At 37.3% G+C, this 24,552-nt stretch overlaps 2 protein-coding genes across 2 annotated transcripts; both read right to left on the minus strand.

Moving 5' to 3' along the window:
- Positions 1–570: 570 nt before the first annotated feature.
- LOC104210024 (protein E6) lies at positions 571–1,959 on the minus strand. Its single transcript, XM_009758815.2, has one exon. The coding sequence runs from the start codon at positions 1,876–1,878 to the stop codon at positions 838–840; it is 1,041 nt and encodes a 346-aa protein (XP_009757117.1). The 5' UTR covers positions 1,879–1,959; the 3' UTR covers positions 571–837.
- A 4,636-nt stretch (positions 1,960–6,595) lies between these two features.
- LOC138884228 (uncharacterized) lies at positions 6,596–7,631 on the minus strand. The gene is made up of 3 exons (XM_070165304.1): positions 7,521–7,631; positions 7,256–7,447; positions 6,596–7,186 (listed from the first exon to the last, which is right to left on the minus strand). The coding sequence occupies exons 1-3, from the start codon at positions 7,629–7,631 to the stop codon at positions 6,596–6,598; spliced, it is 894 nt and encodes a 297-aa protein (XP_070021405.1).
- Positions 7,632–24,552: the final 16,921 nt, after the last annotated feature.

A 24,552-nucleotide genomic window follows, 5' to 3' on the forward strand; every position in this document is an offset into this window, starting at 1 on the left:
CATTTCAATTGGGAAAAAAAGGTATAGGTGATTTTATTTCCTTCATATTATTTAAACTTTGATGAATAGAATTATTGGATAATCAAAGTGCACGCAACCTAATAAGGACACCATCTATTAAAAAAAGAAAAAAAGAAAAAGAAAGAAAAGGAAAACGAATAAGTTATCACTAGCTAGGGACCTCTTCCCTCTAAAACCCAACACAAGATGGTGAGATTTTAGGTCCCAAAGAACAGTCTTCCGAACCTAGAGGATAGAGTGTACCCTCCCTTTACAAATAAATATTTCAATGTTGGTAGGTATTTCATATATCTGATAAAGTGGTATTAATAATTATAATTAAGTACACTTCACACAACTTGGCATGATAATTTATTCGTCAGAAATGAAAATTAGAAAAATTAAACAGACAAAGCATCTTCACTCTCACTAGTAGACTAGCAGAATTATACTAATTCGGTCAATATTATATAGGCGACATAATTATAGGTCCGTGTTTACTTCAGACTAGTAAAATACCCAGACTGACATTAGATTGCTTACTGGCATAAGCTAGTTGACACAATGATATTTGATCACTACAATTTTTTTACTGTCGATTTCACCACATTAAAAATTACAAGTCCTTATAATCATAGCCATATATCAGTAGAAATTCATCATAATTATACATAAAACACCCAAAAATAACTCTGTAGTTTAATTAACATTTTGCTAATAAAATATAACTTAGATAAAAAAGGAAAACAACATCAATGATAATTGTGGGACACATAACATTCCTTTTGGCTCACTATGTTTACTTTTTTTTTTTTCATCAAAGTGTTGAACAAAAGCTCAAGGCATGTTGTCTTCAACTTGGAATTCCTCTTCATTCTCAAAACTGTTGTTGTTGCTGTTGTATTCATTGTTTCCATAGGTGTTCCTGCTGTTGTACTGTTGGTTCATTGCAGCAAATTCTCTTGCATTTTCATATGGATCCCTAGCATGTTTCTCACCGTTGATATCGTAGTAGAATTTCCCATTTCCCAAGAATCTTGTGTCACTCATCCCCTGCTGCTGGTGCACCCTGTAATTACTTTTGCCAGTGTTGTAGTTATTGTAGTTGGTGGAGTAGCTCTGTTCTTGATTGTTGTTGTTGTAATTGTTTCCGTAATTTGTTGGGTTGGTGCTGTAAGTTCTGGCACTTAATCTTGTTTCGCTCAACTCCTGTTGCTCGTTGTTGTTGTAGTAAGTGTTACCACCATTGTTGTTGTAGTACTCCTCCTCCTCTTCATTGTTGTTGTTGTCGTTGTTATTGTTGTAAGAGTTGCCACCGTTGTAGTACTGCTGCTGCTGCTGGTTGTTACTGTAAAAGTTGTCGCCGCTGTAGAACTGTTGCTGCTGCTGCTGGTTGTTGCGCTTAGTACTATAATCGCTGACGCCATTATAGTACTGTTGTTGGTTGTTGTTGCCGGAAGTGGTGGGACCACTGTAGAATTGGTTGTTATTAGAGGCAGTGGTGGTGGTAGTGTGCTTGGTTGTAAACTCATTGTTGTTCAAATCATTTTCATTAGTGTTGTCCTCAGGGACAGTCACATAAGAAACAGGGTTGTAATTCTTGGGAAGGTATTTGCTGTTAGGAAGATCGTGGACAGTGGGGTTGTTGGTGTTAGGAGTGGTGACAGAGTCATGACCATATAGGCCATAGGCTCCATTTTCATTCTCAGGCATGAAATTAGGTTCTTGTTCTTTGTTGGGAATAACTGTTTGTGTCTCTTTCTCACCATTGTTGCTGGGGATTTTGTTGAAGAATTGACCGTCCCTTGCATGAATTTGGAGCGAAGACAAGAGAGTAAGGAGAAAGATAAGGGAGAAATGTTTGGCAATGGGTGCCATTTTGGATAGGAAAAAAAGAATAGGAGAGAGATGTGAAATTGTGTTGTGTAATTCCTCTATGGCTGTGAACTTGCAATGAACTGTCTTTATATAGAGACCCTTTATCTCTCTTTTGTGTGTGTACTTTTTTTTTGAATTTCTTATTTGTTACAAATTTTTAAACATTTACTTTTCCTTTTTTCTTTATTTTTTATTTTTATTGTTATTTTTGAGTGGGGAGTGATTATCTCTCCCTCCTTATTAGGTGCAAATGGGGACAGGAAAAATGGAGGAAGAAAGTGGTCCCTTCCGTAATTATAGCACTTTAACAAAAGGGTTCATTTGTTCGATGGATGTTTCTAATTTGTTTAGAGTTTAATTTCTGTTACGGTAAAAGAATTATAATATTATATTATATCACTTCAAATAGGAGTAACTATTTATAGTAAGTTAATTGATAATTGAAAAGAAGGTAGATAATCATTTATAATATATTTCTAATTACTGATTTCCTCTTTATCATTTTATTTTTCCTTAGTTTTTGTAATTTCCTCTAGAGCCGTACGTTTATTATATATGCACTTGCAGAAAACTACAATTATATGCATTTAACTTTATCCTTAAGATTGAGTCATGCGGCTCAAAGCGTAATCCTTGTGCTTTAGCTGAAAGATCGCAGTTTTCCTTTTCTTTTGATAATTTTAAATGAATTAACTTTTCAAGAACACAACAAAATCAGTAATGATTCTAAAGAATATAACTTTATCAAAACTCTAAAGAATCCCTCCGTCCCTCTTACCAAATAAGAGGTTAATTATCAAAACTACAAAAAGAAAGAGTAATATAAAGAAGAAGAAAAAGAGAAGGGGAAGAAAGAAAAAGGAAAACGAGTGAGGAGATGAAGGGAAAATTGGAAGGAAAAGAAGCGGGGATTGTGGATTGAGGAGTGGCTGTGAAAGGAAAGAGTGGCAATGGGTGTGGGACACTGAACCTTTCATACCCATGTGCCTAACTCTTCATCTATTGTCTAATAGACTAATGGCAATAGGGCTACCCCTTTTACTTCTTATGCTGAAATTTTCCTACTACTCATTCCCGTTTGTGCACGCTTACCTATGGAAAATACTTATCTACACTCGTCTTTACACTACCAAATCATTTTCTTACAACCTAAATTGAAAAGAGTAACTCTAATATACTGACATCTCGTTTAATTTTATATTATGAGGTCACCTGAAAAGATAAGTATAAGTAATTATTTATAATAAATAAAACTAGTTAATCAAAAAATAAAATTCATAATTTGTTACAGCATGTTAAATTATACGGATAATATAAAAACAATTTATATGATAGTGTATATAAGTTAGATTCAAGTGAAGATACATATCACTTCATCATACTTAATTACTTACGCTTTTGTCAATTAATCACAGTTGTTTAGCGTGTTTATTTACCCAAACTGCTGTATAAAAATCTAAATAAATTTCTCCAATATCTCGATGCATGTATCGAGTACAAATAATAATTTCCCCCCTCTATTAAATGGTAATGCAAGTTTAAGGTCCAACGGCCCCTACCTAAAAAAAATAATTCGTACTTGAAACACCTCAAACTAATAAAGAAAGAAAAATGGGAAGAGTTAAAGATCAATTGTTAGGGAGAATGAAAAAAATAGAATACTTTTGTGCCACTGTTGATTTTTTTACCCGTGTATACGGTCAAAATCGAGGAGTATGATTTTGGAGTCTTAAATCGGACTATAGGCTCGAGTCCGAGAGACTCGAGGTATGGGGAGATCCGGCTAAGGGACACCTAACAAACATATTACTTCGTACACTTGCGGGATCAAAGGAAATGACTTGAATGAAGCCGAAATCGAGTCAGTATTATTGAAAAAGTTTGGAGAAACGCTATCAAAAGGAGTTATGATGTGGTATCACAACTTAGCTCCTAACTCTATTGATTCATTTGCTATGTTAGCGGTGCCTTCGTAAAAGCACACGCCGGGGCCATAAAGGTGGCCACAAAAAAAATCGGACGTATTCAAGATAAGGCGGAGGGGCGACGAAATGCTAAGGGAGTTCGTGTCCCGGTTTCAGATGGAAAGGATGGAATTAACCCCGGTCTCTGATGACTAGGTGGTTCGGGCCTTCATGCAAGGTTTGAATGAAAGGAGCTCGATGGCATCTCGACAGCTAAAGCAGAACTTGATCGAGTATCCAGCAGTGACATGGTCGGATATGAACAATCGGTATCAATCGAAAATTAGAGTTGAGGATGACCAGTTGGGAGCCCCCTCGGGCTCAGTTCACCCGAACAGATTCGCAGTCAAACCACCGAGGGACACAGACCGGGGATCAAGATTCAACAAGGAAAGATATCAACCGTACGTCGAAGACAGAAGGAACATTTCAAGGTGCAATGCACCTCGGAATGATCAAAGAATAGATCGAGGCCAAAGCTCCCAGGAATCGTGGGCAAAATCGAGTCTGACAGGCACCCGGGGCCAGTGGAGGGCCCCAAGTTATCATAATACAACTTCAGTGTCGACGCCTCAAATATCGTCTCAGCCATTGGCAAAATTAAAGATACTAGATGGCCTAAGCCCATACAAACAGATCCTTCTCAGAGAAACCCCAACTTAATGTGTAAGTACCATGGCACTCACGGGCATAAGACCAAGGATTGCAGACAACTCAGAGAGAAAGTAGCTCGACTATTCAAGGAGGGGCACCTTCATGAATTTCTCAGTGACCGGGCCAAAAACCATTTCCGGGAAAGAGATGCAAATAGGAAAAATGAACCTGAAAACCCCCAACATGTCATTCACATGATCATCGGAGGAGCCGACGTCCCATAGGGATCTACATTCAAATGCACTAAAGCGTCCATCACAAAGGAAAAACAAACTGGACCTATGTGCCCGAGGACGCCCTATCATTTTGCGACAAGGAAGCAGAAGACATATCCCAGCCTCACAACGACGCCCAGGTAATCTCTATCCTTTTGAATAAAATTCAGGTTAAACGTGTTTTAGTGGATCCAGGTAGCTCGGCGAACATAATCAGATCGAGGGTCGTGAAACAACTTGGTTTGCAAAATCAGATTGTACCTGCATCCTGGGTGCTAAATGGCTTCAACATGGCAAGTAAAACAACGAAGGGGGAAATTATCTTGCCTATAAACGTAGCTGGGACCATACAAGACACCAGATTCCGTGTCATCGAAGGTGACATGAGGTATAACGCATTTCTCGGGAGGCCATGGATAAACAATATGAGGGCAGTGCCTTCGACTCTCCATCAGATGATAAAATTCCCGACAGAGGAAGGAATAAAAATAGTCCACGGAGAACAACATGCTGCAAAAAAGATGTTCACAATCGAGGAAGTGGTGCCGATACCGGAACCCTTAACCTCGGAGACATCGACCTCCAAAGGTAAGCAGGTCGCAAAGTAGTAGTCACAGCTCCGCGCCTCAACGGAAGCAAAATAATAGGTAATCGGAGGCGAAGAAAGGAGTTCTCCAGATCCTCGAACCCTCGTTGTTCCCAAAAAGCCCGATGCTACCGCTGAAAGGAAAGGTACACCTGAGAACGAGAAGTAGTCCCCGCTCTCAGGAAAAAACTCATTTTAGTTTCTTGTTGACGATATAGATCACATTGCTTCAATATGACAGGGATTCCGCTCGATGGATAAATATGTAAAATAATTAAAACTTATATTGATGATTTGGCTGGTTAAGTCCCTGTACGCAGAGGACCACTTTAATTTATTTGAAGGAAATAGTCAATGTTTCGGGGCACTAAAACACAAAGAACATTCCAAAAAGGCGTTCCCTTGGAGTTGGGGCGACTGAGCTTCTCGGCCTTGGCGGCATCAAATCAGGGCACCGAAGTCATCATCGACCAGGCCAAGGTCCTCGGAGATATGGTCACGGACAGCAAGACCTCGGAGTCATTGGTAAAGGAACTTATAGTATTAGCACAATAGAGGCTCTCAAAGGCCCGTGCTCTCGAGAACGCCCCTTCCTACACGAAGGTCGTAGGTTATAGAGCATACGTTGCACTCTTTTTCCCTTAGCTCGGATTTTGTCCCAGATGGGTTTTACCGGCAAGGTTTTTAACGAGGCAACACATATATGTTACCTAAGGAATGGCCAACAAGTATTCAAGGCTTCTTTTCAATCAACCTAGAATACTGGAAAAAACCTATGGGTGCAAAAAAACATGTGCTAAGGCATAATTTCCACTAAGTCTTTTAAGCCAAAATGAGGGAAAAATTATATAGCCATTCTAAGAGGCCAAATAGGCCCAACTTAAGAGCCTAAGGGTCGATATATAAGAGCCTAAGGGCCGATAAATAAGAGTCTAAGGGACGATATGTAAGAGCCTAAGGGCCAACCTCAAAAGGCTAAGGGGCCTAAAAATTATAGTTCGAAGACTCCGCTTTCATTTCGATTCGTACTCGAGGTTCACAAAATCCTGAGCCAACAACGAGTTGATTTAAACTCGGCTCGAAAAATTATTATAAATATGTAAGGGTTTGTAATACCCCAAACTAATCCTCGAACCGGCATTCAAATGAAGTTTTCCATAAATAAAGGCGATGTTGAATACAGGCCATGTTAAAACCAGCACTAGCCGAAGACGATATAAAAGTCCTCCTCGCATTTCCAAAAGATGATATTTACACAAGGAAGGCCTACAAGGAAACAAAATAAAGTAACCTAAAAACTACTTCGGGGCCACACCCTTAGCAGTTGCATCTTCAGGAGTCGTATCTTGGGGAGCCCCATCCTCGGCGGCTTCATCCCTATCTCTTTCATCCTCGAAGGCACTGGCTGAATCATCCTCATCGGTAAGTAGAACGGTCGCCTCTTCCTCTAAAGCCTTCTCCGCTTCAATATCGGCCGAAAGGTCGAAGTCGCGGGCAAGTATTTCCTCGAGGGTCATCCTCCGGGATTGTCGTCTAACATGGTCGAGGGCACTTGCTAATTTAACCTCTGTCGTAGAAGAGATCTCCCTTTCCCGAGCATTAGTTGCCTTGGCATCAGCTCGATACGAAGCCATAATTGCCATAACATCAGATTTAGCCTTAGCCAGCATAGCAGCAGATCTGATTTTGAGCTCCTCGATTTCAAGGCCCCGAGCTAGGCTCTCCTCCTTCGCGCCTCGAAGTTGGAATTTAAACGAAGCTAACTGCTCTTTTAGATTTTCCTTCTCAGAAGCGAGATCATCCATACCTCGCCTCAACCCCAGGGCATCGGCTTCTTTTATCTTAAGCTCCTCCCAAAGTTGCGCCTCCACATCGATTTTCTGACTGAACTGCAAAATTAACGATGTTAGCTACTAAAACAAAACGAGTGCATAATAAACTCTCGGGAACTATCTTACCTTCCCAATATACACGGCTCGATCTTGGCACACCCGCGTCAACTCAGCTCGAAAATTATGGATCTCCAACTCTTTTTTAGCATATAAGGCTTTGACGGCATCCCTATCCTCCAAAGTCTTCTTAAGCTCGACCTCGCACCGAGCAAGATCATCTTGAGACTTGGAAAATTCCCTTTTTTGGAGTACCGCAGCCTTCATAAAGAGGGAGTAAAGAACATTCAGAACAACTAAAACAACGGCGTAGCCGTAAAAATAGAAAACTTACTTGTTCAAAAATGAAGAAAGCATCTTGGTTGGAGCCGTCTTCAAGCCCTGCGAGGCATCCTTGAAAGATGTCATGCCCTTCATGGTTTCCTTGCGCTCTAGAAGATCTCATATTCACAGCCTCTTGGATTTATCCATCGGAGAACTTGGGGCCAAGGGGAGAATCATCCACGTTGATCACCCCGAGTGATCCGCTCGGGGCATTTTCTTTTATTTAGAGAGGCTCGGGTTAGGAAGTTTAGCCTCGCCCTCAGAATGATCCCCTAAATGAAGCGCCTTCTTTTTGGGCAATTGTTCGGGGAATTTGTTCGAACTCCCTTTGGAGATCTCTTCAGCTTTAGAGTGGGCCTCATCGACCGCCACCGGCTCGATAGGCTTTAAAGAATTGGAATTCTTTCTTTTACAATTTACCAATAGGAAATCATCATCTAATTCTTCCTCCTGTTCCCGAAGGCGTTAGGCCGCTTCCGGAGATAAGGCCGATGTGTCGGCCTTGGGCTTTCGAGCCACGCTCTTCTTTGGCTTCTAGGGATATTTAGATGTCTCCCTTCTTCTTTTTCTTTCTTTGGGAGGTTTCAAAGCCTCCACTTCACCAGCTGGATCCGGCCTCAATTCAACGGCGTTTTCGAGACCTGAGTAAAATCAAGATCAGCATCCCGTAATAGAAACACTGGAAAACAAACGAAGAACTTACCATGGTTTTTTGCCTCCCATCGACCCTTGGACAAGTCTTGCCAGCAACGCTCCGAGTAAGGGGAGGCGGAGGCTAGCTTTCAGACCCAGCTCGACGTCTGGGACCCCATCAGGAAACCAAGCAGCGGCTACATCAACATAAATAGTTTAGGACAAAGGAAAATATAAAGTCGAGAAAAGAAAAGGAAGCAAGGTATACTCACGCTTCATGTTCCACTTCTCGGGGAACAACATCCAATCAGCAAGAATAAGATCATAGGTCTTGACTCGGACAAACCGGCTCATCCACCCACGGTTTTTGTCCTCATGGATACTAACAAACAGAGAATTTAACGATCAGCGTTGCAACTTTATCATGCACCCCGATAAAGTCGGGGACTATACAATCAGATCAAATGATCGAGGGTGAAGGACATCCCCTCGATTTGGCTCGAGAAAAACCCGATTAAGTAAACGATTCGCCGTAAGGAGGGGTAGATCTGGCCGAGCGTCACTTGGTATCGTTGGCAAAAGTCAAGAATATTTGGATTTATAGGGCCCTGAGCCGGAATTGCAGGGTCCAACGTAAATGGGTAGGTGTATACGCTCAGGTAGCCCGTTTTATACGTGGTAATGTCCTCCTCGGAGGGAGGAATCATTATTTCTTTCTTTTTTTCCATTTGCAATCCCCCTTTACTTACATAAGCTCAGCCTCGGTCACCAGACAAACATATCGAGACATGGGCTCACATCAGCCTGGTGTCGAGACAGGTCTCTCAATTTTAAAATCGTCTGTTATTTCACATGGCGAGGGAGTACACTCCTCGATACTAGGAGGCACTACCAGTTTACTTTTAGTCGATCGAGAAGATGATAAAGCTTTTTCCTTTTGAGGAACAAATTTAAAATTTTTAGCCATTTTTATGCGGTAGATCCGGGAAAATGAAAAATGCTATTAAAAAAGAAAAGGGAGAGCTCAAGGAAATTGGAAAGGGTTAAGTGAGACTTTAAAAGAAATATGGGAATAAAGTTTGTAAGGTTGTGGGATCTATCTATTTATAACGCGTGCTAAGGAAGCCAAAAGGCCGACCGTCAGCCGCCTTCAATTAATGGTTTCGGGAATCGTACAAAAAGCAAATTTTCAGTCACTTCAACCGCTTATGTCATGATATTGGAATTAGGACCGAGGCATCGGAAATTAATTTGTCGAAAATCATTAAGGACAGCATAGAAGTCGAGTTCGGGAAAATACCCACTCGATTGCCAAGCCCAAGGGCTACCCGAGCTCGAGAGAATTCTCACTCGGGGATTACCTGTGCAGCCTAAGGGCTGATTTCATTCCGAGTTCGAGCAAGTACTCACTCGATTACTAAGCCCAAGGGCTATCCGAGCTCAAGAGAATTCCCACTCGGGGACTACCTGTGTAGCCTAAGGGTTAACTTTATTTTGAGTTCAAGCAAATACTCGTTCGATTATTAAGCCCAAGGGCTACCCAAGTTCGAGAAAATTCTCACTCGGGGGCCATCTATGAAGCCTAAAAGAGGTAAATTTATTTTAAATTCAAGACCTTGTTCTCATTTAACTCGGGCTCAGGAGCCCAGTGTCTCGAGCTCGCACCGAATCAATCTAAGATTAGCTCAAGGATTAACATAGAACCTTAAGAGGTGTTAGTCGATTAAAACCTAAAGGTTTATTATGTTCCGGGTCCAGTATTCAGACTAATCATTAGAGTTATACACTCGGATTTTTCATAAACAAAGGCAGAATGGAATTCCACACAAATCGAAGATAAAATGAAGAAATTTTTATATTGACAAAAAATGTTTACAAAAACAATGAGGGGCCTTTACACAGAAACAAAGAAGAAAAAACAAAAAGCCAAGAATCTAATCTACTTTAGGGGGCATATCCTCGAGAGTGACATCTTCGGGAACCTCCTCCTCGGGGACTCCATCTCGATCTTCAGAGGAAATTGTGGCATGGTGAAAAACTTGGCGAGTATGGGTTTTGTCAGCACAACTATTGTGAAGTCACTTTTTGAGACGTTGTACCGGTGTGGGATGCAAAAGTAAGTAGATGATAGTGCCACCTCATTGCGCGGAAAGCAAAGAGAACGAGGTGCCACATCAGGTTGAAGTTAAGAAAGATGAGCAGCAATATAAAGTTCGCATATCTTCTGATATGGGAGGATTTAGGTGCCCCTCTCTCGTTGTCTCAAGCCAACAACAACAACAATAATAATAACAACAACAACAACCCACTATAATCCCACTTAGTGGGGTAAAACTTTGAAAAAATGGAGTCATGGCGTAACTGGTAAAATTGTTGCCATATGACCTTGTGGTTAGAGATTTGAACCATAAAGATAGGGGATTAAAGGAAGAGATAGAGAAGGGAAAGGGCTAAAAGTTGATGAATAAGGAATGAGTATAGTTTGCTCAGCCAAGTAACCCCTTATTTATAGAGAGACAACGACGAAACCGACGACGCATTCATTTCTTTTGGGGAAATGGACCGACGGCGCATTCAATGATTTTGGGGAAATGGACCGGCGGTACATTCAATGCTTCTGGGGAGATGAACCGACGGGACGCTTCGATCTTTGTAAACGCCTACGTCACGAGCATGACGTCATCGCTAGAGGCTCGGGAAAATCGAGGCTCGAATCTTTTCATATCATTTTATTCTAAGAAATGCGGGGACTATCTGTATACGGTCAAAATCGAGGAGTATGATTTTGGAGTCTTAAATTGGGCTATAGGCTCGAGTCCGGGAGACTCGAGGTATGGGGAAGATCCGGCTAAGGGACACCTAGCTCGAGGAAGCTGATCAAAGGCCTGACACGACCTGCATCGAGGACATCATAATATCGAAGTCAATCAAGAAAGAGAGGGAATTTCTCAAGGACACGTGGATGCGGGAATTAATTATAGGATAAGGGTTGTACGAAATAGTACAGGTCCATACTAGACCGTTATACACTTGTACCAATAAGATTCTTTACCTTTATGAGCAAGGTACTATATTGGGGTTTTCTCCTCCTATAAAAAGGGACCCCAATCATTTTGTAAAGATCAGATCATTTTACATTAATAGAACATTCTTATTCTTCTCTTGTTTAACGTGCTCAACAATTACTTTTCAACTTTATTGTTCATACCTTTTTGGTCTTAACTAACCTCGAGGTCCTTGGATAGACGAGCTCGAAGCCCCCTACTGTTTCAGCAACACTGATTTAGTTCATTAATTTTTCTTACTTAAGCTCAATATTACTCGTTTAATCACTAGTATTAAAATATATCACGTATCTTTAAAACCATAAAAATATCTTTAATTGTTACTCATATTTTTCGAGGTAAACAATCCGATAATAGAAGTATTCGAAAAATAGTCCGGGCCAAATTTTAAAGCATACTTGCCAGAAATTCAACAAGTTTTGTGATTGTTAGGATTTATGTCAAAATCTTGACACTCCCTGGATTCTTCAGCCACAAAGCTAAAAAATCTAGTGATCGTCATAATTTTGCTACAAATTGTGACCGTTCACTAGATTTTATCAGTATTGTGGCTGAATTCATGGTGCTTCGAAATTTTGGCGATTGCCAGAATCATTTTTCAATTTTTGGACGAGCATACTTCAAAATTCTGGCCGGAGGCTATTTTCTTTTTAAGACTTCTCTTACGGAGTCAAAATTTAGACGGTGGTTCTAAGAAGTTCCATGAAGCATGATTTTCCTATAATTTAAAGAGGACGGGCCACTTATGCACTGAGAGCAATCCGAAATTTAAGAGGAGAGATTAAATAATAAGGTCGGTAAGTTTTTCAAGATATTCGGGATTACAAAGTTCTTTTTCTTTCTCTGGAAAAATTTTAGTCTTTGATCTCATCTTTTAGCATCGAATTATTTACTATCTTATGTGTTTCTCCAAGAGCTTGATACGAAAAAAGCATACATGGAAATTAAAAGAAAAAGAAGGTGGACTTCTTATTGGATTTGGATGGGTCGGGAAGTAATTGGCGGTTGAGTTGGTGGAAAATAATGGCACATCCCACTCAATATATTTTCCTCTTCTGCCTCATTTTCTGCTTTTTACTACTTTGTATTTACTAATATTTATTTCAAAATGTATTGATAGGTGCCTCCATTCGTTATTTGGATTTATGATCAAGGCGACCACAACCTACAAATTGTTGGCGTATATATTTATAGTTGTATTAGAAATAAATATTTTTAACTATTTATGAACCTTGGCTGAAAAGTTGATGAACTATTTGAAGAATTATAATCAATGCTTCATCATATTATCGGCCCCCAAAGAAATAAAAGAACTTAAATTTTGATCCAATTTTTCAAAGAAACGACTATTAGGAAGTGTGCAGTTCAACCACTCATATTAAACAAGATTTATGAATTGGTGCAAAAAGTCCAGTAGAGTTAGTTATATGTTCTTAAAGTGATGCATGTGCATACTTTATGAGAAATTAAGAATCCAAAAGTCTATAGCATTGTTCTTAAGAGGGAGCATTGTCTTCTAGGGGATGGACGTTATCAAAGAATGCAGACTTTTCTTTATAACCATGGTAAACATGTCAACTTGAGCGCATCTAAATTGTTTTACCGGATATCAAGTACTTCTAACTAGCGCAAATATTGGGTAACTAGACATATATAAAGAGATTACTTAGCACTTTTTGTCTCTACTAGTATTTATATTATGATCTTTCATATATTGCGCTCATCTTATTGATGGCTAAGTCACTACCTTAAATACAAAATACAATTATGACCATAGCATCACAGTGTTAGAGATGTAGTATGGTAGATTGGACCCTTGTTGCAGGCCATGTCCTATAATGACTTAGACCTACAATAAATTATGGCTTGATTGACTGTGTACTCCTAGAATTGCACTAAAATGTGGTGGGGGTAGTGTTACCACAAGACAAGATACCTAGAGCCACAAATTAGACATGAGTTGTTATACTAACTACTCCCATAAATTAATTTAAAACACATGTATCATACAATAATTTTTAATTTTTTTTACCTGTTAATAGTGCGTGTAAAATTGTATAGGCGTTTAATTGGGGGCATTTGTATCTATACCCGCTTTTTGAATCACGTTTTAACTTGTGCTCGCTTTGCAAAAAAAATTCCAAACGTACCCACCTTTTCGCGTAACTTCAGCATAAGGGGCTGAAGTAGTAAAGAGAATCACACAAAACTTCAGCATTCTAGTAGACGGGCCTGAAGTAGCAAGTGTACTGAAGTTTTTGTTTGTAATTGCTGAACTTAAGCATAGTAGCTGAAGTTTTGTTCTCTATTTGCTGAAGTTTTTATTTGTAATTGGTGAACTTAAGCATAGTAGCCAAAGTTTTGTTCTCTATTTGCTAACGTTTTTGTTTGTAATTGCACTAAATAAACTGAAGTTTTTTTTTTTTTGGTCCTGGATTCATTAGTTTTGTCATTAAGCTTTTTCAAAAACTTCAGCAGAAGATGCTGAAGTTATTTAGTTCATTTATAAAAACTTCAGCACTAAATAAGCTGAAGTTTTTTTTGTCCTGGATAAGCATTTTCAAAAACTTCAGCAGAAGATGTTGAAGTTATTTAGTTCATTTGTAAAAACTTCAGCACTAAATAAGCTGAAGTTTTTTTGTCCTAGATTCATTTATTTTGTCATAAAGTTTTTTCATAAACTTCAGCAGAAGATGCTGAAGTTATTTGTTCATTTGTAAAAATTTCAGCACTTTATAAGCTGAAATTTTTGAAAAAGCTTTCTAACATACTAGATAAATAATCAGATTGCCAACAGTATCTAAATCATAATTTTTGGAAACAATAAACGTGAAAAGAACAGAATTATCATGAAAAGAATCACTAAGTGTGACCTTAAACTTTTCGTACGTGGAAATATTCACAAATTATTGTCTACTAACTTACGTAATTATTTATAATTTATTTTTAAATAATCTGATAAACATACTTATGTCAATCATCCCATGAACTGAAGTTTCATAGCAACACCAACAGCAACAGAAGAACGAAGAAGAAGAAGAAGAAGAAGAAGAAGAAGAAGAAGAAGAAGAAGAAGAAGAAGAAGAAGAAGAAGATGATGATGATGATGATGATGATGATGATGAAGGAGGAGAAGAAAGATGAGAAAGAGGGCTGAAGTTGTTTAAAGAGTGGGTACAAGTTAAAACTTTTTTAAAAAAATGAGTATATGTTAAATGGGGGCGACCAAATAGGGCGTCCCGTGCAATTTTTACCTTCTAATCAAGCCTAGGAGAAATTAAAAAATAGCCAGATTTACAACTGGTCATTCAAAAATAGCCCAATTTCAAAAGTAATCGAAATTTAGCCAGTTTTCATGTAAAGATAAATTTGAGCAAAAATACTGTTTAAAACCCGGAAAATACGCCAGTATATTATGCTGGAGTTCCAGCATAAATATGTTTGAACTCCAACATATATGCAACAGCGTATTCACATTAATTAGGTTAACAGACGAGATAAGTAGAGACCCTAAATGTTTCAACTTATTTGTAATATTAACATATGCTCATTTCTATTTGTTCTAACAACAAATCTGATTGAGACTTACCACGTAAACTGTAGAGACACGGAGTGATGGTATTTGTGAACAAAATTTTCCAAAAGTCAATAAAATTAATTAAAAGATCTTTGTTTCTTCTGATTTTAGATAACCAATGCTTAAACAATTAATTTAAAAATATACCGATTGTTTGATTTTCTACTTTCGTTTTTCCTTTTAAGAAATACAATTACAAAATATTCATTGTGATTAAAAAGAAAAATATTATCGTCCTCCCCCCTCCCCCCCAACCCCCAACCAAGCCAAAAAGAAGAAAAAGATCTTCTGTAGTCCTTGCGAAAATAAAATGATATTTGAAGTTCTTCTATTGATTTCAAATCCATGATCTTCAATCGGGACCTTTTCGAACACTGCACGTAGCAAAAGCTTAATGCATCGAGCTGTCCGATTTTCGACCGGTCAAAAGATCAATAATTAAAATTTTGCCCTACTCAAGCTCCACTGTAAATGGACAAATTAAATAAGAAACATGTACAATAGAAATTAACGGAGTGATTATGCCAGATCTCTTGGGATAGACGACAGAAAGGGGACAATTAGTTCACTTAAACTAAGTAAACAATACTAATATATTGTCAACCTTGTAATATTTGATCGAGCAATCCATTCACAAGAAGAAAACTAAAAAGAAAAAGCCAAACAAAAGGACCCTGAGTTTGACCAATCAACTCTCTCGCTATCTTTCTTTTTCACACTCTTTTTTTCTCTCTTTTTCTTGGGTTTAGTAATTTGGTGCGTGATTAGCGGCCGTGGAAATTGGAAGTCCAGTAGGTCTCTTTTTTTTCGTCCATTAGGTTTTTTAATTACTAAAAAATTGAAATTATTATATCTCTGCTAAAATTAGAAATATGAAAAGTATTTGGACAATTGATCAATGGAGTTTCTAAAGTTTTGTGGTCTTTAAATAATTATAGGAGGAGTCAATCGAGGAGATAATATCGCAGTAATTAGAATATTTTCATTTCAGCTATTCACATAAGCTCCACTTTCATATTTGGTAATTATATTCTTCCTAGAAAGAAGGAAAAAAGAGAGAGGAGATTTTTTTTTGGTACTAAAGATAACTATTATACATAACTAAACATGCGTACAGAGTAGTTGATGCGGATACTGCACCATATTACAAACCACATTTCTTGTAGTAGCACTAGGCACAGAGCCAAGTAAGTTAGGAGTAATATCAGATATTGTATTACAAATACTAGGATTAGATTTATCCCTACGTAACCCTCCGACACTGCCTGAAGTAAGACTATAGAGGTTCCTTCCATGCACTGTAGTTATTTGCTCTTGACATCTTCTACATTCTGTGGAATCAAACGGAATCCTGACAGTCCTAACTTGTCTTCTTCCAAAATTTGCTCAACAAAAGGTGGTGGGTTGTGCAAAACTTCTATATCATTAGTTCCTTCCAAAAAACTTCCCAAACTTGCTAGTTTGTTAGTTAACCTATTTTGTTCTCTGTACGCATGTGTAAGCTGCAAACCATGGAGCATCCCTAGTAGGTGCCTGCAATCATGTAATAGATTGGCAAACAGTAGATTATCATTAACTAGTATTGTAATTACCTATTTGGCATTAATTTCCACTTGAAGTGGTATTAGATTATGAAGCCTAGCCAAAGTAAGTCCCTGTAGTAATGCATACACCTCAGTTGAAAGAGTGGATTGCGATGGAATGTTACCCCAAAACCCTAGAATCCAGTCTCCATTATGATTCTGAATTACTCCATCAATGTCATTCTTATTCAAAGTTGTTGAATTCGAACCATCCGTATTTAGCTTATAGATATTAGGATTTGGAGGTAGCCACTTTAAAGGAGTTCTTACATGCCTTTGTATTTTATGAGCAGAAGAAGTAATATAACAAAATTCCATAGCCGATTGAGTAGTGAAGTTGACACTGACTTGTTTATGCAAGTGTTCATAAATATTTTTACTTCTAGTGGTCCAGATATTCCAACGACTCAAAGGCACATAAGTATGTGAATTAATGTTATGAGGAAATTTTTTGCCTTTAAAATTAACTAATTTAGTAAGCCATTCATGTGGCATATTGAAGTTAGTAAGTATTTTAACATAGCTCCTCATTCCTAATTCATGCCAATATGCAGCAGCATTTTCACACTTGAGGAAAATGTGAGTGGCTGATTCTTCTTCCTTGTGACAATATTGACATGCAGAATTCGAAATAATATTAAGATGCTGAAGAAATTGATAAGTAGGCAATCTATTATGATTTAGAAGCCAAATAAAATATTTAATCTTAGGGTGTATTGGAAGCTTCCATATCCAACAAAATGTTGGTACTATATTATGCTTATTATCAGTATTATTTTCTAGAGCCTTATACATAGAATTGACCGTGAATTTTCCATTAGAAGTTAAAGCCCAGTAAATGCTATCATTAGTAATATTATATCTAGAAATGTATTGAGTTCTGATAAGCTTCTGGATATCCTTGGGTAGGTCAAAAGGTAAAAGATCCCAGTTCCAACCCTCGTTATAAATATCGTGAATAGTCATCTTATGATGCAAGCAAGGTAATGGACCATTAATTAATGAACGAAGAGTTAATCTATTTTTAATCCAACAGTCGTGCCAAAAATTTATGTTTTTACCAGTTTCAATATTCCATTTTAAACCAAGTTGGAAATTTGTCCAACCTTGTAATATATTACGCCAGGTTGTAGAGAAATATGATGAAGGAACTCGATGAACAAATTTATTAATTAAGATTTTTGCCCAAAGCTGTTGACGAGAATGGAATACTCTCCTTGCTAGACTTGCTAGCAATACAGTATTCTTTTGTCTTAAATTTTGGATTCCTAGACCCTCTATTTCTCGTGGAGTGGTAATTTTTTTTTCTAGTTTAGAAGATGCATTTTCTTTTTGGCAACAGTTGTTCCCCACAAAAAGTTACGTTGATATTGATCCATTTTTGTAACAATATTTGACGGAATTTGTATGTATTGCATGACATGATTTGGAAGATTATTAAGGGTAGATTTGATCATAGTAACTCTTCCAGCCATTGTTAAGAAATTCGTTTTCCAACCTGATAGACTATATTTAAAATTATCTAGTAAGAATTGAAAGTCGCTCTTTTTTTGTCTTTCCTGAAAAATTGGGAAACCTAAATACTTGCCAAAGCTAATACCTTGTTTGAGTTGAAAGCAAGCCATAGCCATATTCTTATTATCAGTGGCGCAGTTCTTAGAAAAAAATATCTTTGATTTTTCAAAATTAATTTTCTGTCCTGAACAGTCTGTAAAATGATTTAAGACATCAATTATCGCATTACAACTTTTAGTGGTTACTCGGGAGAATAGAATGATATCATCTGCAAAGAATAGGTGTGATAGCATTGGTCCCTTCTTTGCAATACTGATTGGTTGCCATTGTAAATAATCAACTGAAAGATTTATGCATTTTGAAAATATTTCCATGTACATAATACATAAGTATGGTAATAAAGGGCCTCCCTGATGAATTCCTCTTGAAGGAGTGAAGTAAGGTGTGGATGAGCCATTAATGAGTATAGAAGTTGAAGTCGTAGTAACACATGACATTATTAACCTGATAATTTTTGTAATATGCCAAAGAAGATAAGAGTTTTGTTAATAAAAGACAATTCTAAGCGATCAAAAGCCTTTTCCAGGTCTAGGTTGAGAAGCATATAGGCAGTCTTTCCTTTCATTTTTGTAAAATGGTGAAGGGCTTCCTGAACTATTATAGCATTGTCTGAAACTTGTTTACCTTGTTGAAAACTAGTTTGTGTGAGACATATTATTTTTTATATAATAGGCTTAAGTCTATTAACAATAATTTTGGTTATAATTTTGTAAGTGGTATTGCAAAGACTTATAGGTCTATATTGCTGAAGTGTTTGAGCATGCTTTACCTTAGGAATAAGACAAATGTAGGTCTGATTTAATGAAGGAGGTATAAGACATGTATGAAAAGTATTTTTGCAAAACTGTTTCACCTTAGGTCCTACCTGAGGCCAAAATCTTTGATAGAAAAAAGGATGAAAACCATCTGGACCCGGTGCCTTATATGGACCAAAGCTTTGTATAGCTTGAGTAATTTCAGCCTCTTGTAAAGGTTCTTCTAAGGAAATTAAATCTATTGGATTAAGGTTATAGTTATTGGATTCATGAATAGTACGAAAATATTCCTGTAGTAAAAAGATTAGAAAGGTGCTTTAGGATTATATCATGAATCTCGTTCTGGTCAACACACCAGTTGCCAACTGAGTCCTGTAAAGAAGTTATTCCATTTCTCTGACGTCTATTTAAAGTAGACATGTAGAAAAACTTTGTATTAGCATCACCATTATTCAACCACATTAATCTAGACTTTAATTTCCAGAATTCCTCCTCACTTCTAAGTATACCACTATATTCAGAAGTAAGCTGAGTTTCCAGATTCTGAAGGAACATACTAGTAGGATAATGTATTGAGCGTTGTATCCCTGCTAACCTAACTAGTAATTTCCTTTTACGACTAAAAATGTTCCCAAATGTTAATTGATTCCAATTTTTAACTATTTCCTGAAAATGGTTTGTTGTTTCTAAAAGAGGTTCATTATTAGCCCAGGCTGTTGTTACTAAGTCTGAAAATTGTGGGTGTGACACCCACATAGTTTCAAATCTGAAGACTTTCCTATTGAGATGTATTAAAGGTTCTAATTTTATTAAGAGGGGGCAATGGTCAGAATAAGTCCTAGGTAAATGATGTACCCTAGCTTCAGGATACATGTTTATCCAATCACAGTTGGCCATGAAACGATCAAGTCTTTCAAGGATAGTGTGTCCATTTTTTCGCTTATTAGTCCATGTAAAACGACTTCCTTTGTATCCTAGATCTATTAATTGACAATAGCTAACGCAATTAATAAATTTGTCCGCTCTATTGGTACTAATAGGTAAACCACCAAATTTTTCTCTTTGATATAATATATCATTAAAATCACCTCCTATAAGCCAAGGAATATTATAGTTATCATGTAATTTCATTAAGTTTTCCCAAAGCTGTGTACGTAAATGATAAGAGTTACTCGTATATATAGCTGATAAGATCCATTTAGGGGTATTGTAATGCACCTGAACGAGGCAGTGGATCTCCTGTTCAGACATAGATAATTCTTCCACAGTGATGAGAGCTTCATGCCAAAAGGCAGGTAGTCCCCCAATTAACCCATTAGCTGGAACCTGGGACATGTTTGAGAACCCAAAATCCTCATGAAGTCTCTCATGATCATGCATGTGAGTTTCCAAAAGGATCACTAAGGTTGGCCTATGATTATCTAATAGGGACCTAAAATGACGTCTAAACTCCGGATTATGAGAACCCCTACAATTCTAAACTATGAAATTCATGATACTAATTTGAGGAGTGGTGATCATGGAAGTCGGAACTAGAGGGGTGACAACAGAGGTTGTCATCTGACCCTGAGTATCCAATACTGGAGGAGGAGGAAGAAGTGTGGGAATGACCACCATTGAGTATTTCCCTGCCACTCGATTGTTTGTTACTCAAAAGTTTAGACTGCATGTGGTCATGTCCGGAGGACACTTTAGAATGAACTTTTTTTCGTACTCTTCTTTTAGGTTGTAAAGATGGATAACCTTTAACCATAGGAACTTCGTCCTTGTATCCCTTAGCTCCATTAAGATCTGAGCTAACTCTTGCCTTGTGTCTACATTTAGTACGTTGGGAGATGGAGGTGGAATATGTTGTGGGCTTTCCATAGGTGTCAATATCTCTATGGGACTGTTGGGAGTGAAGTATGGGGATAGTGGGTTGAAGGAGTTTAGGTTCTAGAACCATGGTGCATAGATTTTCCCCATGTGATGTGGTGGATAGAAAGGCAGTAGAATGGTTGTTGAGTTGAGTGTTGGAATTGGATGAGGTATTGGGTAGGTTCACTGTGGTGGGTTTGATATCGATGTTTGGTTCTCCAGTAGGAAGGGAGTTTGAGTATTGTACCATTGGTTTTGAGCATATGCTTCCATCCCTAACCTCATCCCCTCTGTTACTATTTCTGCTAAGTGCATTGGATTTTGAAGTAGGAGAACAACTTCTTGGTTGTTGATCTCCATTGTGAAGACTAATGCATGGCCCTGTAAACCCATCTCTAACCACGACTGGAGTGGAAGGTCCATCGTGGTTTGCTGGGATGTGTACAATAATGGAGTTATTATGTGTGGTAATTGAGGGCCTTGCATGATCAGTCTTGGCAGCTAGAAGAAGCGATTGTTGTCCAGATCTCTCAGGTAAGTGTTGTTTGAAGTTGGTGGAAAGGTTGGTCATTGCATGGTTACTATCTGTTGGAGTATGGGGTGAAGTTGATATGTTAGAAGGTTGTACAAGTTTTTCTGGATTTAGAGGAATATGTTGTGAAGTAGAGGAGATCTTCTGTGTAGATTCACATGGAAGATAATCATTTTGTGTGTATGGGAATTGAGGTTGGCTAGGTTGATGTTGGACGTAGGTTACTGTAGCATGAAAATTTGCTTTGCTGCTATCAACGTGTAGTGTAGGGGAAATAAACTGGTCATGTGAAGAAGCAGATTTGTCATCTTGGCAAATGGATAGAAGTGTTAAAGGGTTATTGCTCTATATTGAGTTCCTTAGGTGGCGTGTAAGAGGAGTGAGGCATGGCCTGAGAAGTTAAGTCTATTAGAGGAGTAGTATATAATAATGAGTTATGATTAGGAATATGTTTTATGTGATTGGTGGAAAGGACCGGCATATTGTAAAATTGTCCTCTAGTGAATTGTTTTTGGGCTTGTGTATTGTGGAATTATTAATTTTTGGGCCCATTAATGAGGAGGTGTCTAAATCCATATTGGATTCCGTAGAATCATGCAGATATGCCAATTTGTCAAATTTATTACCAAGTGGGTTAGTGTTGGAGATTGTACGAGCCTCAGCAGGCCTAGCAGTAGGCCTAATGATAGGCCCAATAGCCGTAGAAGCCTGGCCCTGCTCAAAAATAGAATGAGACTTGGATGTTGCCCTAGCTTGACTGCCTCCGGCACCGCCCTAGTGTTGGTTTGATGGTGGTTAGGATTATATCGTGGTAGTTGCTTCTTTGGAAACTCAACTATCTTCCATGCATATTCTTGGACTGTTTCTGGTGTTGATATGTTAAGGGTGGAACTAGTGTTTGAAATTGTATTGGAGTGTAGAGGTAGTGATAGTATATAGTAGCAATTTATTATGGGATGTCCAAATCTCCCACACTTTTCACACAACAAATTCAGTCCCTCATAGAGTAGCATCTGGTAGTGGTGTCCAACGAGTAGATGAGTTTTAAGAGGCTTCTCAAGGGCCACTTCTATGCATATCCGAGCATACTTTCCCCTAGTAGTAGAGGAAGTAGATGCATCAACCTTTAATAATTTACCTAGTTTAGAACCCATCTTTGTTAGAATTTGCTCATCATAAAATTATGTTGGAAGCTCTGGGAGACGAACCCATATAGCTGAGTACGTAAGCTGCACAGACGATGCATGGAACTTAGGCTCCCATTTTCGAACAGACAAGAAATGATTTAAGACAAACCAGGGTCCCTCATGCAGTGCTTTAATCATATTTTCCTCCTTTTGAAATTTGATCAAGAAGAAATTGAGCCCAAATCTATTAAAGGAAGATCCTTAGATGGCTTCCATAGTCCAATCAATTTAGCATGCAGGATTTGATGGGTTATTTTTCGACCAAAAAGCTTAACAATACGGAGTATTGCCAAGGCATATATAAACGACATTTATCTTCAGCAGTAATAGGAATAAATACGTATTCATCTTGATTGGTTGCAATACTCTCATCCTGTAGGTCAAAGGAGTGTGTAATACACTGTTGGATATACGGGGTTGCTGGTTGATGTTTATCAGAGATTAAGGCTTGAAGGAAAGAGGGTGAAGGATTGATGTTTGTTTTATCGTCAATTTGCATATTTCCTATATCCGGTGGTTCTATAAGATTGTTAGTAGAGAGGCATGGTGGTATATGATTATTCATGGCTAGTGAGTTAGTAAACGTTTGTTGTGTAAGAGATATGGAAAAAAAATTAGAGAGAGAGTCTCTCACATCTTTCTATATTCTAGTGGTTAACTTTAGATAATTGCTTCTTCTCTGCGTTTTCTTTCTTTCTTTCTTTCTTTCTTTCTTTCTTCTTCTTCTTCTTCTTCTTCTTCTTCTTCTTATTATTATTATTATTATTATTATTATTATTATTATTATAGAGAGGAGATACATATTAAAGAAGGAAAAGAAATAATATTTTGGTAAAATACTCAAGCAAATCGATAACATAGTTATATCTTAATGAACCTATCTTAATAGACACAACCTCTTTCTAAATAAGAACTTAGTCGGCTTCCAAATTCAAATTTTAAATTAAGAAATTTAAACATTTAACTAAATAAAACAATTCCACGTAACTAAACTCTTGCACCAGCGTTGCATCTTATAATCTCAACTCTGCTCGAAACCCTAATCTTGTCAATATTTCTACTTAGAAGTGTTATTATGCGATTGGCTTCTTCTTCTCCACATCTATCTTTTCGAGCTTCTAGGGTTAATTTTTGGCAGATGGTTCGTTCTCCTGCACATCTGAATTGGTTAGTCATTAGAATTCATCTTTCTCTATTTTCCCGATGTCATTCATACTGTACTATTTGGATTTCTTCCCTTGTGATTACATCATAGCTGTTGACAGAGGTGAGAGTTTGATTTATCCAAATGCTTGTATGTCCCATTTTATTTTGCTCCTTTTCCTCCTCGATTTTTGTTGATTAACAATTTATAAAATTCCCGTTCTTGATAAAAATTCAAGCTTTTCCCACTTTCTCTAAATACCCATTAAGAGTTTCAGAATTTTCAAACTAATTGGGATTAAGACGTACTTGCTTAAAACAGTCTTAAGGCTAAGCAGCGTCTTGAAATGGGTGTTTTCGATTTCGGATGCTTCGTTACAATCTCTTAAGGTTTGAGCAAATTCCTAGATATTTAAATGGGCTTCGGCGCTATTACAAAGAGTTGAACAGAGGGATTTTCTGAGAGGTTATTTTTGATTTCGGATGCTTCGTTACAATCTCTTAAGGATTGAGGAACTGAAAATAATTAATCAATTTCGGGAAACCACAGAGTCAATTACTCAAATGGTCACTCAACTATCTTAAATTATCTCCTAAAGTCACTTTTCTTTTGTTTGTAACAACAAAGTCACTGAACTATACTTATTGCACTTAGAAGTTCACTCAACTAGATTTTCCAAATTCCTATTTTACTCTCTAAATTATAAATATTTATCTTTTTTTTAACTTTTTAATATTATGATTCTCCCTTTTTAATTTATATTATGGACTTACCTGTAGAACAAATAAGTATTATTTATAAATTAAAAAATAAAGTATTTAAGCATTTATAATACTGGAATAACAAAATAATAAGCATAGTAAAAAATATTAATTAGAATAATTTGTTCGTAATAATAATTTAGTATTAACAATAAAAATTCAAAAATATATTTACACAATTCAGAATGAAAGAAAATAAAAGTTGTAAAATATATATTTCATGCACTTAATATAAAACTAATTATTTAAATAAAAGTATTTTTATAATATACATTATATATTTTTGAAAATTATGCTCAATTATATTATATATATTCCATGCACGACTTAACATAGCATATTTTACTCTATACAGATAGTCCCCATGATTTTC

The sequence above is a fragment of the Nicotiana sylvestris genome, chromosome 2, assembly GCF_000393655.2.
Source record: "Nicotiana sylvestris chromosome 2, ASM39365v2, whole genome shotgun sequence".
Classification (NCBI taxonomy): Eukaryota; Viridiplantae; Streptophyta; class Magnoliopsida; order Solanales; family Solanaceae; genus Nicotiana; species Nicotiana sylvestris.